The sequence below is a fragment of the Micropterus dolomieu genome, linkage group LG04, assembly GCF_021292245.1.
Source record: "Micropterus dolomieu isolate WLL.071019.BEF.003 ecotype Adirondacks linkage group LG04, ASM2129224v1, whole genome shotgun sequence".
NCBI classification, from domain to species: Eukaryota; Metazoa; Chordata; class Actinopteri; order Centrarchiformes; family Centrarchidae; genus Micropterus; species Micropterus dolomieu.
Genome location: NC_060153.1, coordinates 13304541 through 13320747, shown reverse-complemented (window position 1 = coordinate 13320747; position 16207 = coordinate 13304541). Strand labels below are relative to the sequence as shown.

General features: G+C 41.6%; 2 protein-coding genes across 4 annotated transcripts in view; one reads left to right on the top strand and one right to left on the bottom strand.

Moving 5' to 3' along the window:
• The window catches only part of smim14 (small integral membrane protein 14), a 127548-nt gene that overhangs the window by 77227 nt on the left and 34114 nt on the right, over nucleotides 1-16207 (bottom strand). The window lies entirely within an intron of this gene.
• pax5 (paired box 5) overlaps nucleotides 1-16207 on the top strand; it is a 51405-nt gene that overhangs the window by 15571 nt on the left and 19627 nt on the right. The window contains exons 3-6 of one of the 2 annotated variants that reach the window (XM_046046792.1): nucleotides 2691-2888; nucleotides 3630-3694; nucleotides 6626-6751; nucleotides 14379-14479. In XM_046046792.1, coding sequence (XP_045902748.1) covers nucleotides 2691-2888; nucleotides 3630-3694; nucleotides 6626-6751; nucleotides 14379-14479 — 490 coding nt within the window. Of the gene's footprint in view, nucleotides 1-2690; nucleotides 2889-3629; nucleotides 3695-6625; nucleotides 6752-14378; nucleotides 14564-16207 lie in introns of both variants that reach the window. The other variant, XM_046046791.1, reaches the window with a different exon arrangement.

The window sequence follows — 16207 nt, the reverse complement described above, 5'->3', positions numbered from 1 at the left end:
CTGTCTCTCTGGTGCCAACAGAACAAAAACACCAACTCTACCACGCTGTATGTGTGTGTGTGTGTGTGTGTGTGTGTGTGTGTGTGTGTTGGCGCATCGTTGTGCGGATATCAATAACCATGCTCGTTTATTCACCAATGATTCAGCTGTGAATAATTTAAATAGTTTTCCATTTGGAAATAGATTGTTTTTCCTTTTAGCTGTGTTTATACTCCAGCTGTGAATAGTCAAAATGTGCAACACACGCACACACACACACACACACACACACACACACTGACACATACACACACACTGACACATACACACACTCAAAAACAAAGACAAGGAAACGCACATTTACAGGAACACACATCTTCACGGAAGGGATTACTCCACCATACAGCGGTGGAGGGAGAGAGAGAGACAGAGAGAGCAGCAGGTTTAAGACTGACTGACAGCTTGCATCCACACACAGCATCCCCCTTTTCTGCAAGCTGTGTAGCACATTTGCTGTCCTCCCACCCCCTTACCCCAATGCCCCTTCTGCATGCAAATACATTCATGAAATAGCCATGGTGGACACGAAACGCCTGAATCCATGAGTGTGTGTGTATCAGTGCCACCCTTGTCTTACCGCTGTGTCACAATGTGAAATTACCAAAGAAAACTACAGCCAGCAGCACTCATGTCAGAGATCCTTCAAATTTTTGGCATTACATTCAGTCATTTAGCTGATACTATTATCCACATTTTGTTCTAACGACTGCGAAGTTTCTGTATTACCTGAAATTAATCCGCGAACTTCAACTGAGAGGAATGAAGAGGCCAGGTCAGTTTCACACGTAGTGAGTCCAGGGAACCTTAACCTACTGATGGGTTTTTGTGGTCATCGTTTGTTTTCCATTGTTATGAAGGTAATATTTTAATATCATTACGATAGTTGTTTTCTCTGTGTCTGTTGGTCATTTCATTACGGGTTGTTGTAAAGTACCTATAGTAGAGGGTTTTACCAACTTGTCTGGCTAAATAAAGGCTTTGAATATGACTTATTCCCTTGCTCTGGCTCACTTTAAGGAAGTTTACTCCAACTGAGGTTGGAGGTCTCTTTTGTGACACCTAATCAGCAGCATAAAATGTAACAGACAAACACAAAAAAACTGTAAAAGCCAAAAAGAAACTAAAACTGAGAAAAATACCAATGAAGTCCTTCACCATATAATTTACAATTGTCTTAAATTTAACAGTTATCATTTTCTTTAATTCATTCAGAGTTATTGGTTGCTGTAATTATGTCTCCTGTGCATACTGACCATTGTGTTTCCTTGCAAATGTAAGAGATGGGCGATACAATCCACAGTCCTTGTACCATGCAAAAGCACATAATTATGTTATTATTATGATATAGTTATGTTCAACAGAAGCTAATATGAGAATTCTGCAGTCTGAGGTGGACAAATTATGTGGATATCTTCCATAGTTATAGTCTTTTTAGTGCAAAATTCTCTCTTTATGTTTCCCTGCTAAACTGCAGTGGAAGTATATGCACATACACAGAGGCAGTTTCAGCAGAACCATTGATTTGACCATTGATGCGACTCATATGAGCTTCAGCTGAATTTAAGCATGCATTTATGCACAGGAGAAGGACTGTGCATAACATTAATAACTTCACTTGGTCAGAAAGGACAGTAAGAACATAAAAGGCCCACAATTACTCTTTTAATTTTCATGGGCAAGTGAATGTTGTTTTAAAACAGACTTGAAAAAGATGTGAACCTACCTATCCTGTAATAAACGAGACACAGGACAGGAGGATCATCTTTTACCAAGATCAGGTGCATGGCGGAGGAGGGCAAGGGACAGGCCAGAGGGACGTGAAGTGTTTTTGAAGAGAGGCAGAGAGAAATCCTGACCGCAGTGGGAAGGTCATTCCTCCACTGAAGATCCAGGAGGGGAAAGAGCTGAGTCTGAGCGGAACAATGTCCAAATCCCCACAAGGGGGTTTGAACTAAAGGGCCAGTAGATCAACAGAGAGGTGGTTTTTTTTTGTAAACTAATTCTTTGAAGTCTACTTGGTAACCTCTGTGTTCAGCAGTAAAGCAGATGTTCCATTTTTCAGCCTTCAGAGGTAAAGATGGAGAGATGATCAAACAACAAAAAGGCATCTCTGGTGTCAATAATACGTCATTTAAAGGAGAAGGCTGGTGATATTCTTGTTTTCTTCAATTCCAAAAGACCAAAAGCTGTTTTTAGGAAATGACATAGCTTAAAAAAATAGAATCCTGTATTTATGAGCCATTTTTAAAGATTTACATTTTCCGTAGGAACCAATGGGTTTGGAACTGAGAACCACAAACACATTGGTTGTGAATAAAAAAAGTATCACATAGCGCCAGCCTTGTCCTCTAAAAATATTTTGCACCAATGTCAGATCAATCACGTGATTTAACTGCTTAGCCTCATCATACTTACATGTTTTGTTGTTTTATTATTATCCCATTTTGGATCTTTTAAATTTAAAATATTACTCATTAACACACTACATTATAAACGCCCTGTGGGACTGGGAGCAATAAACTGAAAATAAGTTGAATGCAAACATTTAACCTTCCAGCAGCTTTAATCAAGACTTCTTCTAGAAACACTACAACCTTCTTGTCTTTGCGTCTCATGACCAACACGAGATTCTTCTATGCTTTGATTGGCAGGTACTATGAAACGGGCAGTATCCGCCCCGGGGTAATCGGGGGATCCAAACCAAAGGTTGCTACTCCCAAAGTGGTCGACAAGATCGCCGATTACAAACGCCAAAACCCCACCATGTTTGCCTGGGAGATCCGGGACAGGCTCCTGGCCGAGAGAGTGTGTGACAACGACAGTGTCCCCAGTGTCAGCTCCATCAACAGGTACTAACTGTCTGTTTAATCTGCGTGTGTGAATGTGTGTGTGTGTGTTTGAGTATCAACTTATAGCAACAGGTATTGAGTGTAGGTAGAGCAGAGAGAAATATAATACTATGTGTTTTATGTGTGTGTGTGTGTGTGTGTGTGTGTGTATGTGTGTGTGTGTGTGTGTGTGTGTGTCCGGGAGTGGAAAGGAGAATGGCAAAGAGGCCCCGGTCTCCATATGTATGAAGTGGCTGCAGCTCAGTGGTTCAACACGATGGTACAATGACAACCCTTTCCCCTGAGCATAGAGGCAGAAAGAGAGGGAGGGATAGTGAAATAAGAGAGAGAAGGAGTGAGCAAAAGAGGCAGACAAAAGAGAAGGAAGGTGTGCGAGAATAAGGAAAGAAACAGACACAAAAGGAAAGGGAAGAAAGGGAAAGGAAAGGAAAGGAAAGAAGAAGACAGGAGAGGAGAGGAAAAGGGGAGGAAAGGAAAATAAAGAGGAAGAAAAGGCTTGCATGAGCAGCCAAGCAGGAAGTGTGAGGCCCCTCTGCCATGTCAGCCTGCCTCAGCCACTTCACACGCACATGCACACACACACACACACACACACACACACACACAGTTTTGCTCCCACGATGGTCATGTTCTCTCTGTCACTCAGAATCCTCTCTCTCTCTCTCTCACACACACACACACACACACACACACACAAACGACCACTTCACACACACTAATATCTCCTCTCTCCCCCTGCAGGATCATTCGGACAAAGGTTCAGCAGCCGCCCGGCCAAACGGGCTCAGTGTCGGCTCACAACTTAGGTAGGTCACTGCTATAAATTCCTGTTTCCAACTGTCAAAGCAAATTTTACAGCAGAGATGTTTTTTGTGCGAGTCTCTCAGGAGTGGAGCCCGCGTGCCGTGTGTACAGAACAATGAAACCCATTGAAATTCTGACCCTTCGTTTACAGAGAACAAATACGGTGTCCAAATTAAGTTCTTAGCTTCAATGCTTGAATTTAAGTTAAGATGTCCCGAAATGAAGAGTCCAAAATTATTGTTAGTGGGATGTAGGTGTCTGTTTTGTCCATTTTGTGCTTAATAACAATATTTGGAGGGTTTGTGTGTTCATAATTTCTTTGTGAACTGTCGCAAAGAAAAAAGTCAGTGAGGAAACATTCATGCCAGAAGACGCTGCAGTATAACAGTAATGGATTCAGAAACAGTTTTTCTGTTGTAACCTTTTTTTCCCTCCCAAACGGGGATCTGAAACAACTTAATGCCCACAAAACAGTTATTATAGGCACTGAAAAGTCCGCCCTTATTAATTATTTATTATTTGGTGGTCATTTGATTAATCAAACATTTGCTTGGGAATATGCACCACTGAAACACACAATCCACTGAAATGATTTGGGCATTAAAGAAGGTCCTGAATTATTACTGTCATCTGTACCTGTCTTCTATGGCGTCAAAATCTACATGGTTCTTATTTCCTAAATGAGTTTTTGTTCAACCAAATTATCACAAACCATTATGTGTTACATAGCCTACATGTCTGCCCCTTAGTTCATTCGGCCATGTTTCCTTTACAGTGGATTGCAAAGAGTAAATAAAAAAAAGGTAGTCTTACATCTGATTTGGACTTCTGGATGAGCGAAATCATTATTCTTGATAATTTTTATCTGAATCTGTAAACAATAAGGTTCCTATTGGGTGTTCCTCATTATTATGTTTATAAATTTACATTTTGAACTGAATAAACAAACAAAAAAGACCCTTCAGTTTAACAAGGTTTGGCTGTTTATTTGTAGTTTTTAAGGATGTTATAGACAGAAACAGCATATCTATTACAGCTATGAGTGAAACATTATTTTTTATTCGATTTCTCAGAGTACAAATATAAATGAGGGCCCGTCTCCCTCTCCCGCTCCCTCTCTTCCTCCCTTTGCCCTGCAGTGGATTGTGTTTCGGTGTCTCTCATATCTTCATAATCGCACATTGTCTATTAATCTAAATTAATTTCACACACACTGCTCCCTGACTCCTGCCTTTTACACACACACACACACACACACACACACACACACACACACATGCGTACACACCTAGATGTGCCCAGAAACACACACACACACACACACACACACACACACACACACATTGCACTCTTACAGATTACACAGATAAATGGGTCCCACTCCCAGGCGGAAAATTGAACATTTGGATTTGCAGAATAAAAGCGTTACGTTCTGATAAAAAAAAGAGTGAAAAGAAAGAGAAAGGAAAATCAGATAATTGAAGTGCTAAATCAAGAGATGGGAAAAGGAGGGATATGCATTCATTATACTCTCCTTGTTGTTAGCGAAGTAGTAACGGCTGGAAGGGACCTTGATCGTCTGGTTTATCATTTTTTTTATTCCCTTTTTGGTCTTGTCTTTCTGTGTTTGGGGGTCTGCTGGGAGAGAGGATTAGGATGTCTGTCTCCACACCTTTCTGTCCCTCCTGGGATGCCATACTGTCACTCAACCCCCACGTCCGCTTACAGGGGCACAGATAAGGGACCAAGGAATGAGTGACTGTATGTTTCAGTGTGTGCGTGTGTTTGTGTGTGTGTCAGGAGGTTGCAGAATGTGTGTGTGTGTGTGTGTGTGTGTGTGTCACTAAAGCGGTGACAAGTATGCCACTGTATCGCCCAGCAAGGAACTTGTCTCCTCCAGGGGGAAGATTAGAGGGAGAAACATCCTGTCCTTTATGCCCCACCCCCAAGCTTCAGTTTGGCCTGTTTGACTGAGTAAAGTTTCAGAAGCATCTACGTTGAGTTTAAGGACAGAGAAATGGGATTTGTACCTTCCATTGCAAAGGTGTCATAAATAATTGAATCAAGACATGTGAGTGCTGCCCGAGTAAAACTAAAAAGAAATGCTGGTGATAGAAGTAGTACTGGACATATTAAACCAGAGTTTTTGACTATGACGCAACATTACACATGCAGAAACATGCGTCACAGCTCACTTTGTGTGGGTTCTGGTTACGCACGACATTTCCACCGGGTCCTTTTATTAGAGTTCTTTTACTGGTATTTCAGGTCATAGAATGTTCTCATATATGTTGATAAATTGAGCTAAGGTATTTGTATGATAAGGAACAACAGCTATAAGGTGCTGTGTGAGCCAGTTTCGAGCCTCTGTCATGCAGTGTGATTTTATTTGTCTGTTTAACATCATGTAATTCTTTTTTTTGAAATAGTACATATGAAGAACACAATAGTGTTTTTGGGCTCCTGTAAAGGTGACTGTTGTATGTATATGAGCCCAAAAAAAGGTGCTTTACAGTAGTAGTAGTCTTTTTATGAAAAATCCAACATTAATATTATTGTTATCTAACAAGTCTGACCCAGTTTATTGGGGCTGCAATACTATTAGTTACAGTCTGGTTTAATTTTCGAGAATTATACTGACTCATAATTGATTATGTGTGCAGGGTACTCTTTAAATATTTTGCTTTCACTGAGATAAATGTAATGTAAGGTGGAAAAAATAATGGCAGCCAAGGTTTCATTCAAATTCAAATCATTCAAATTCCTTAAACCCTAATCAACCCTACTGAGTGTTAAGACGTCCAAACAGATCTCTTTTCAATTCTGAATGTTTCTCTAAGGGCTGCTGAAAACACTCTAATCACAAGCAAGAATATATATGATTATTCTTCTGCCTTACTTGTTTTGTGATTTGTCATGTGGTCTGTCTGCAGCGACGTCCGTGGCTGCCACACAAGTGTCAGCAGTGACCAGTGACTCAGCCGGCTCCTCGTACTCCATCAGTGGCATTCTGGGTATCAGCTCAGCTGCTGACGTGGGCAAGAGGAAGAGGGACGAAGGTGAGCGAAAGAATGTGTGTGTGTGTGTGTGTGTGTGAGCTTTAGTGTATCTGTTGACCTATGTCACTGTATTTCTGTGGTAGTAACGGCACATATACAAAAACACATCATATACATAAACACATTATGTGCTGATGGACAGCCTCAGGACCCCCTTCTTACCCTTCCAGCATAGAAAGCCCAGATGGAGAGAACTCAATGACAGATGTGTATGCATGTGCAAGATGGGAGTTATAAACCAAACATCTTCATTCGGAAAGCTCTATTTGTTTACTAACAGTGCTTCACTGGAGAGCTACCTGAGAAGTCAGTTTATGCATGCACTATTGATCACATATGCTGTCATACTGGATCAGTGTTGAATACATGTTAACAGAGGCGTGAGGTCTGTGTGTGTGTATGTGCTCACATAAGGGGGTTCTCACATGTATTGTATGTATATGCTTGTGTGTGTGCATACACATGTGCATGTTTGTGAGTGTGTATGTGGCGGTGTCAGTGGCATTAAAAAGCCATCACACAGACAGTCTCCTGCGGTAAATGAGACAGGACCAGATGTCGGAACGAGGGGGGGTGACAGAACGCCACTGGGGGCGATTTCTCTCTCTCGCTCTATCTAACACACGGACACAAACACACACATATACATACAGTATGGGGACCTTTTTTCCACTACCCAATGAATTTCCAGAACATTCCAGCAGGTTCCAGGATGAATCGCAGGTGCACCTCGAGTGTTCTGATATTCTTGGATACAGCTCACTTACCCACCAGCAGAGCACAAAGACTTTAGACCTGACACATGCACCCAACTCACGCATGCATGCACACGCGCGCACCTCCACATGGAGGTAGCTGATAGTTTGTGGTGTCAGACTATACACCCAAAGTTTACCTTGTTTTGTGAACTTAACAGTATCTGTCCCTCAAGAATTGTGAGTTAACATGCGAGTAAAAAAATGCCAAAATATCACAAAAAAAGTTTATACGCTTGGCTGAAGCATAAAAGTATCAAGAAAAACAAAACGTGACAAAGTGCAATGGAAACAGACTTAGAAAATAAATCATGATACACATGAATCATGTGACTTATTTTTCACTGAGGCTTTAGCTCCACTGATGAGACGAAAAATTGCAACAGACAAAAATATCAAATTTGGGTGGAGCGATCAGGAGACCTTCCTTTAATTAATACATGAGATAAATTTAAATGCCATATTTCCATCACGTTTTTATAACTTTGTCTTCCACCATTTGACTGGCATTCTTCTTGCACCATCTTCTTCGGCAGTGGTTTACTGTAATGGTACCTGACTGGAGAATTAGGACCAGCAACTGTTTATCTCTACAATATTGGTACAACAGAAGTGGATGGAAACATGCAGTCATTGTCTTTTCCAGAAATTTGGTTACACTAATTTGCACTAAATTTGGATGGAAACGTACCTATAGTGGATAATGAACTTGATCAGAGGAATTGACAATATGTCGTGTTTAATACCGACCTGCAGTTGTCCTTTAAACAGTGCATATTTGGACTTTTTATAGGATGAAAAGCACAGGTGTAACTAATAACATTAATGATAGCTCAGTTTCATTTGGGTGTTCTTGTTCCAGGGCCCTGGTGCTGTGCCTGCTGGTTCGCTGACATGGATGAGTGGAGCCATTGTTAATGCTATTAGGTACACCTGTGCTTTCCCAGCTAAAACAAGTCAAAATGTATCAGGGGGTCTACTTTTCTTATAAAGCCATATTTCACTGACAAGAATAATACCAGTCATGTATAATTAAGCAAATATATCCCACACCATACTGTGTGTACTCTGATGTCTGTGGCAAAGAATCTGTGGTTGGATCTGTAGTTAAGTAGAAGCTCAGTAATGTAATTAGTACTATTATCGTTTCACTTTGTCTTTTATGCGCATGACGTGCTACACCGTGTGCTACATGTGTGGTCTGTCTGTTGTTTTACTATGACTGGACCTTGTATTTCATAATTCATATGGAAAATACTGTATCACTGCACGTTTCTTTGATGCATACAGAAAGTGTCATTCGAGCATTGTGTCGCTCAATGTCACGTTTTGCTTGTGCGTTTTATCTGCAGTGTTTCTATGGCTGAGGTCTGCGCGGTTGGCTCTGTGGTCTAATTAACAGCATTGCTAATCACAGCTTCCATTAGAGCAGCCCCCGCTGGATAATGACACACGCACACAGCAAGGGGCGACAGGGGGAACAGCATGCACTGACATGGACAAACACATACACAGATACACAGTAATGCAAGCTTCTCACACACGCACCCATATGCTCGTCGGTACGAAAATTTATACACAGAAGGAAAAAGACGTTAACATGCACAAGTCACCCACACACAAGGCCAACAATCACACAGCCTTCTCTTGTTGACTTTGGCATTGAATATAGTTCAGTACAGGTGAATGTGTTACATATGTGTTAATGAAACAGTTACAGTGAACCTCAGTGTATTTCATGTGCCTCAGTGCATCAGACGAGGTTTAAACCTCGATTTTCCATACATACGTATGAAGAAAAGCATTTAAAAACCTGATAAAAAAGAGTAATTAATGTTTTTGTTTCCCCAAACCAAGGTTAGGGAAAGTCAATATATCAAGTGCAAGGGCAGCCCACCCAAATGAAATTAAGAGCAGGAGAACTGTTTCCTCTCATGCACCCAAGTGGAGTAAACACTGGCTAATCCATTTAGCTCAAGAATATCATATCTTTATCTTGCAAGTGAGCAAGCATCAGAGGTGTTTTTTGTTATTGTGATATTATGAAATTGTTTAAAATTATCATATCATGATATCATCAATATATGATATATTGTCATGTGTATATTATATGACATATATGAACATGTGTTCAGGAAACATGTCTGCTGTAACTTATAAGCATAGAAATGGCAGCTGTGCAAGTGATGGGAACACAGGAAGGCGGGATCATGGCATGTGGGTTTCTGTGTGAGTGTTTGTGTGTCGGCAGGAGGAGTGTGTGGGGGTAAAGCCCTGCGGTGACCTTTGGCCCCAGCCAAAGCGAGGGGAAGTGGGGGGTGACTGGGGGCAAAATGTAGATGAATAGGGGTGAATGGAGGAACTTGACTTGTGGGGCCAAAAGGGGACTATTGTATCTTAACTTATTCTCTTACACACAGAGGCTGTGTGTGTGTGTGTGTGTGTGTGTGTGTGTGTGCACCTGTATGTGCATCCAACATGGATATGGATATCAGGCCAGGTGGTGCCTGATAGCGAATGTTCCTTTCCTTGAGTCAAAAGTATGATGTTTGAAGAACAATCATTTGCAATGGTTATTAAAAAGTCTCTTTTGCATGAAGAAGAAATAATGTCAATGGCATTTACCCAGAATGCTAAGATGACCTCTCACCCCCTTGTGCATCCACTGTGACATGCAGCAGCTTACCAGATAAAAGACGGTGGGAGTGTAAGCAAAAGATGGAGGACGGAGGAGAGGAGGGAGGGAGCTCCGCCCTTCTCCCTGAGTTCCTCTCAGTGCCTCCCGCCCCCCAAAACTTTGATCTCTGGAGTTTAGATGGGGTGTGCGCACACACACACACACACACACACACACACACACACACACAGGCATGCACAGGCTGGGGCTGTGAGGTCAGACTTACGACCCTTGTTCTATCAGTATGATAATCTATGTCAAGTGCAAAAAGATGCACACTGGTGGTGTCCTATCGCCTGCAGACAGACAGACAGAAATACACACACACACACACACACACACACTTGCACTGATACACGCACAGGTGACAACCCATCTAACTCTCAAAGGTATTTGGATTCAATAATTCAACTGTTCCTGGGTTGTTGAAAAAATGGCAAAGGCAGGCCGATGCAGACGGTGATGGAAAGAGGGAGAACCAAGAGAGAGAGGGGGAAAGAGACAGAAAAGGCGGAAGAGAGAGGAAAATGGCAGAAAGGAGAGAACAATAAGGGCTCATTGTTTGTTTTGTTCTGCTCTGAAAAAGAGGGAAGAGACGCGCTTCCCTTCTGAGACTGACTCACAGAGATAGAGGCAGCTGTGAGTATAGTGTGAGTGTGTGTTTGTGTGTGTGTGTGTGTGTGTGTGTGTGTGTGTGTTTGTGTCCAACAGTGAATGGGATTTAACCCGTCACGGCAATGAGTTTCTTTACCCATCCATGGATACAATGAGACCAGCCGGATATCAAGCTACCCACCCACACCCACACATGCACACCACGCCACACACAAGCACACACACACACACACACACACACACACACACACACACACACCTACACACATTCATACAGATGAATGGACAATATTGATTATCATAAATAAAAGCTTTGTTCTTACTGCATCGATTACAGTAGGTTCTGTCATCTCCTTCGTTCGCTGTCTTTTCTCAGGTCCTTTGTGGGTCCTCCGTCGTGACAGGGGCTTGGGTCAGTCTTTCAGTGTGTATTTGTGTGTATGTGTGTGTGTGTGTGTGTGTATGACAGAGAGAAAGCAGAAAGCAATAAGCTGGCTGAAATGGTGCCATCAGAGCTACATGATTGATCAATTGAATTCCATCATGGGGACTGGCCGGTGGGATTAAATGGGTCGCCGTGGGTTACCAAGCTAAAGCATCATACCGGCTTTATCTCCCCCTCTGATTGGTCTGTCACCAGAGACCTGGACCATACACTCACACTACTCCTGGCATCTGTATATGAGTGTTTGTGTGTGCGGCTATAGTAGAGAAGGAGAGATTATGATCAAGCAGTGTGTTTGAGAGAGAGTGGGTGAAAGAGGTTTTGTGTACTGAAAAGGTGTAGCAAGGTTTTGTGAGACATGCAGCACTGTGTGAGAGTGAGGTTTCTTTTTTGTTAGCTGCTAGATACTGTCTCATGATTTGAGGTTTACTAGTGTTTGAAATGAACTGAAAAACACTCTTTGTGCCAGGATTGCTTGATTTATTATTTTATTACGTTGTCAAATTTCACACAGACGTCTTCTCAAATAGGGGAAATATAGTTTACAACCAGTTTTAGAAGTATTATGCTGCACGCTTTTTCATAGTTTTGCCTGTCATTCCTATCGTTAAGAATAATATTTCACACGCCAAGTTATTTGCTAAGATGTAGGAATGCAGCAACATTAAGGCCAGATTTCTGAAATGAAAACCGGGGACATTTTTGGTTTGGTCATTAAAAAATATAATGTTATTATAGATGAAGTAAAAAAGGGGGACAGTTTCGGTTTTATGATCTGTCAAATATAACTCTTCTGAGTGAAATCAAGTCATTTCGAGGCAGAAACTACCTTTTAGTCAGTATGTCACATTCTGGCAAGTGGAATACTGCATTACATGGTTTATATTGGCCATTTAAAGGTATTTCAACAGGTAAAAAGAACTGGATTGGTTGGTACACAGCAAGTTAAATCATGTAGTCATAAGGATAATTGCAAAAGAGATCTTATCTTTATTTTAAATATAACTAGTCATGTTAATTATAGGCTTAATTTTGTTTCCAAATATAAACAAGGATATTAGACATAGGCCTACCAAACACATATTCCATCGGCAACAACAAGCTTCAATTATTGCCTATGATCACGTAGGCTAAATGTCAGGCCTGGTTACCCTATAAACTGCAAACACTTATTTGGCCACAACTGTGATTATTCTGTTAAAAGAAATGCTAAAGTATCACAAATACATGCCTTTGCTCTACCACGGACAAAAAGTGATGTTTATTTGCACGTTATGTCTGTTTGATCCAGCTAAAAGCAGCTGTAGATGTCAAGAGACTGCGCTTTAACACGCTGTGCGTGCTCCTGCGGACGGCAATCACTTTTCGGCATGACGCCTGTCTGCTGTCCAGACTTTCTGGCCACATAAGTCTGTTAACACCTTATACAGTCTTTGATTAACTCACAGTTAAAAAACAGGGACATTCCAGACGGGCACAGGCCACCAAAACTAAGCAACATCACTTAAATGAAGTCTAATGATAATAAAGTTTTAAACAAACCCCCAGGTTAGAAAACTAAGGCAAACAATAGATTTAATACCCAAACTGTCTGTTGGCCCCTTAATTATTTAACCTGCTCACTTTCAGTTTTACCTCCAAATGAAATGGCTTAAATAATCTGGCTAAACTGCTTGTTTACATCCTGTCTAATCTTCAGACTGTTCAAACTTATCGCTAAACAAGAATGTCAATATTAGACAAAGATTGCAAAACCCTGGATTACATTGTAAGTATGGCAAATACATTTTGGCTGGAGTAAGATGACTAAAACACTCTCTACATTAAAGTTTGTGTACAGGTGTTGGGGAATACTACTGCAAATGTGAAAGAAGTTGTATAAAGCCTATTGTGGCTCCAGATGAGCTGCTTGAAGTCTGATAAGTAAGTCAGCATTCTTTCACTGTGAGTGAAAGATGTGAGTTCACCAGACCTGTGCAGCCCGCTTCTCATCTCTGCTGGATGCTAGCAGCCCATGGCTACATTAGCCACTACTAGCATAACACAACCGAATTTCCTACTGAACTGTCAGCAGTAAAGTTGCATTGTGGGTAATGTAAGTGGGAGGTTTTGACAAGGAAGAAGAATCCTTGTAATAAAAAAGACAATACCTCTGGTTCTACCGTGATTTTCTGTGTGTCCTCTTTTAAGGTTGGGGAAAGATAACGTACTGGAATTATCCTTTAATATTGAATGTGGTAAAATGCCCCAAATCTCTAGCTCTAGTTTGTTCACTTTCTTTCTTTCTTTCTTACTTTGTTCTTGCTATATCACTCTTTGTTTTTTATTTAGCCTCACAGTCTGGTGCAAATGGATCTGTATTTTCAGTCCAAATGGGAAAAAAAATATATTTGAAGCCCCTTCCCATCTCCACCTGTCTGTCATATCACTCCCCCTGCCGCCTCACACCCACTTCACACACACACACACACACGCACACCAACACACAGTGACCCCCAGGACTAAAATAGGCTCCAAGGAGCGGTTTGGAGCGATGAATTGGCTCTATAGCGGGGGATTTTCACCCTCATCCCCTTTTTCTCTTTATCTTTTTCTCTCGTTCTCTCTTTCTAATCATTTGCGGGCCGCGACTCTTCAGAGTTCTTATAATTGTCTCGTTCAGTCCCTCAGCCTTGCAATAACTGCAGGATACGAGAGCTCACAGCCTAATACTGATACCACAGCAATATATATTTGTGTGTCTGTGTGTGTATGGGTGATATGACAAGAGGGACGGAGAAGTGTGTATATATGAGAGGCGAGGGTGTGCTTTTGAGAGATCAAGAGGGAGAGACAGAATATGCTTGGTAATGGATGGCATTTGTATAGCATTTTCTCTGAGTCTCCACAATCTATGAAGCGACTCAGTCCTAAATCAGCTCACTGGGGTTTATTCGAGTCCATACTTGACTCAAACTTCTCTCTGCCTAGTGATTTGTTTTATCAACCCACACCTTCACTCTCCTTTTGTTCCTCTGCCGTCGTCTGTGTCTGGTTTCTCCCTCTGTTACACACCAGACTCACAAACACCACCTTAAACTCTCATCTCTTTCTCTGTAACCTCACCACTCCTTTCTCCTGTCTTCCCCTGTGTAGGTCTGCAGGAGTCACCACTGGCCAACGGGCATGGCCATAGTGGGCGGGACTTCCTCAGGAAGCAGATGAGAGGGGAGCTGTTTTCGCCACAGCAGATCGAGGTATTGGACCGCCTGTTTGACAGACAGCCACCCTGTCCAATCCAATCCAGCTCTGACCTCTATGTGAGCCCTGACTGTGGCAAGGTAAGGGCGTGGCACCGTGCAGGCTCTGGGCTGAGGCTGAGTTTGGGAGCAGGTCAACGTTCAACAAGACTGTAGGGCGCTCTAATGAAAAGTATGGTTAATGCAGGAGAAAACGTTTCCATTAAACACTGAAGAACAGACAGGGGCAGAGGCGGACTGGCAGAGGCGGACTGACAGAGTCGCGGTCCAACTAGTTTGGTACCACATACTGTACCGCCTTTTTGGTCACTCATTTCCTTTTCTTGTGGGATTCCCCACCCCAACCCCCTGTTTTGGGTCAAACAGCCAATTTCAAATGCTTGCTTAGCTAACTTAGCCAAGACCTTTCACAGTGATGTTTTTCCTAACTTTTTGTTTTTTGTTTGAGGGATGCATTTCTAGTTTTTGAAGACATCTAGCGCTCGTTTCTATTGAACAAATAAGTTTGCCAAATTAATCTTATCTAATTTAATGGTGGACTTGTTGCTTATCTAGTTGTCACTGATGCCTTAGTCAGTAAAGTCGGGGTGAGTGACCCCAAATAGTGACCATGGCACGATGCCAAGCAGAAAAAAACACATAGACCATCTTTACATCTTACACTAAAATGCGCCCCTTATCCAGAGTGTATCTAGATATAATTTAACCTGATTACGTGTCCACATTGACATATGACTGAGATCCGATCTCTTTCCAGATCAAACGTCTGAATGTCACATCCTTGTCTCGGATAACTATATGCTTTCTGATCCATCTTTTAGTCAACTTTCCACTGTGATTTTGTTTCCTTCATGGATAATACACCCATATTTTCCTCTCTGTTCAGCAGTGCGCCGATGTAATAGCTTAACCGGAAAATGAAAGTGAAAAGTTCCACCTGGCATTGTTTCCTTTCTTCATAATGTGTACTCCTTTCTGCTATTTTAGTAGTTTAGTTTAACTCAACAGTGTGTGATTTAATGTTTGCAAACAGACATGTTAAATATACCTTCACCAAAAACACGAGCGTGTTCAATGAACGGCACTCTTTAAGTGTGTTCATGCAAAACACTGTATGGTCCTCAGTGCTTCTTGGGTGCATTTACACCTGTTCTTTCAGTTGTTTGTTTGATCCACAGCTATGTTGTTTATAAAGCATTTTTATAGAAACTCTTATGGTTATGGGGAAAAGCAGTTTCATTAAGATAACATACATGCACCAACAGATACACTGCACAGCTTGACAAACTGTAGAGTTTTGGTGCCCTATCTTTCATCTTTGGTGCTAGATGAAACACTTGTCTCTGCTTTTAGCTAAAGCCTGTCCTGCCTGCTATGCCTTACCATGCCATGTCAACCTTGTCAATGTCAAGTAATTAGTCAGACTGCACAACAAAAATCCATCTAAAATATTTCTAATTTTATCTCTAAAGCTATGCAGAATCATTGCATCCATCCCAATAATGTTTTTTCTGCTTCTTTTATGTTTTATTTTCAATGAGAGATCTGCTGAAATGTCAGCATCAAGTCGTGTTTCTGGGTTAGTCTGACAGACAGCTGCGAGTTTCTGTGGTCTGATACACACTGTGATGGCTGCAACAGAGACACCCAGTAAGGCCTGGCCTATTGATGTTCGTATAATCTAGATACACTGCAGGGGTTAATGAGCATATTGACCTGGATCTC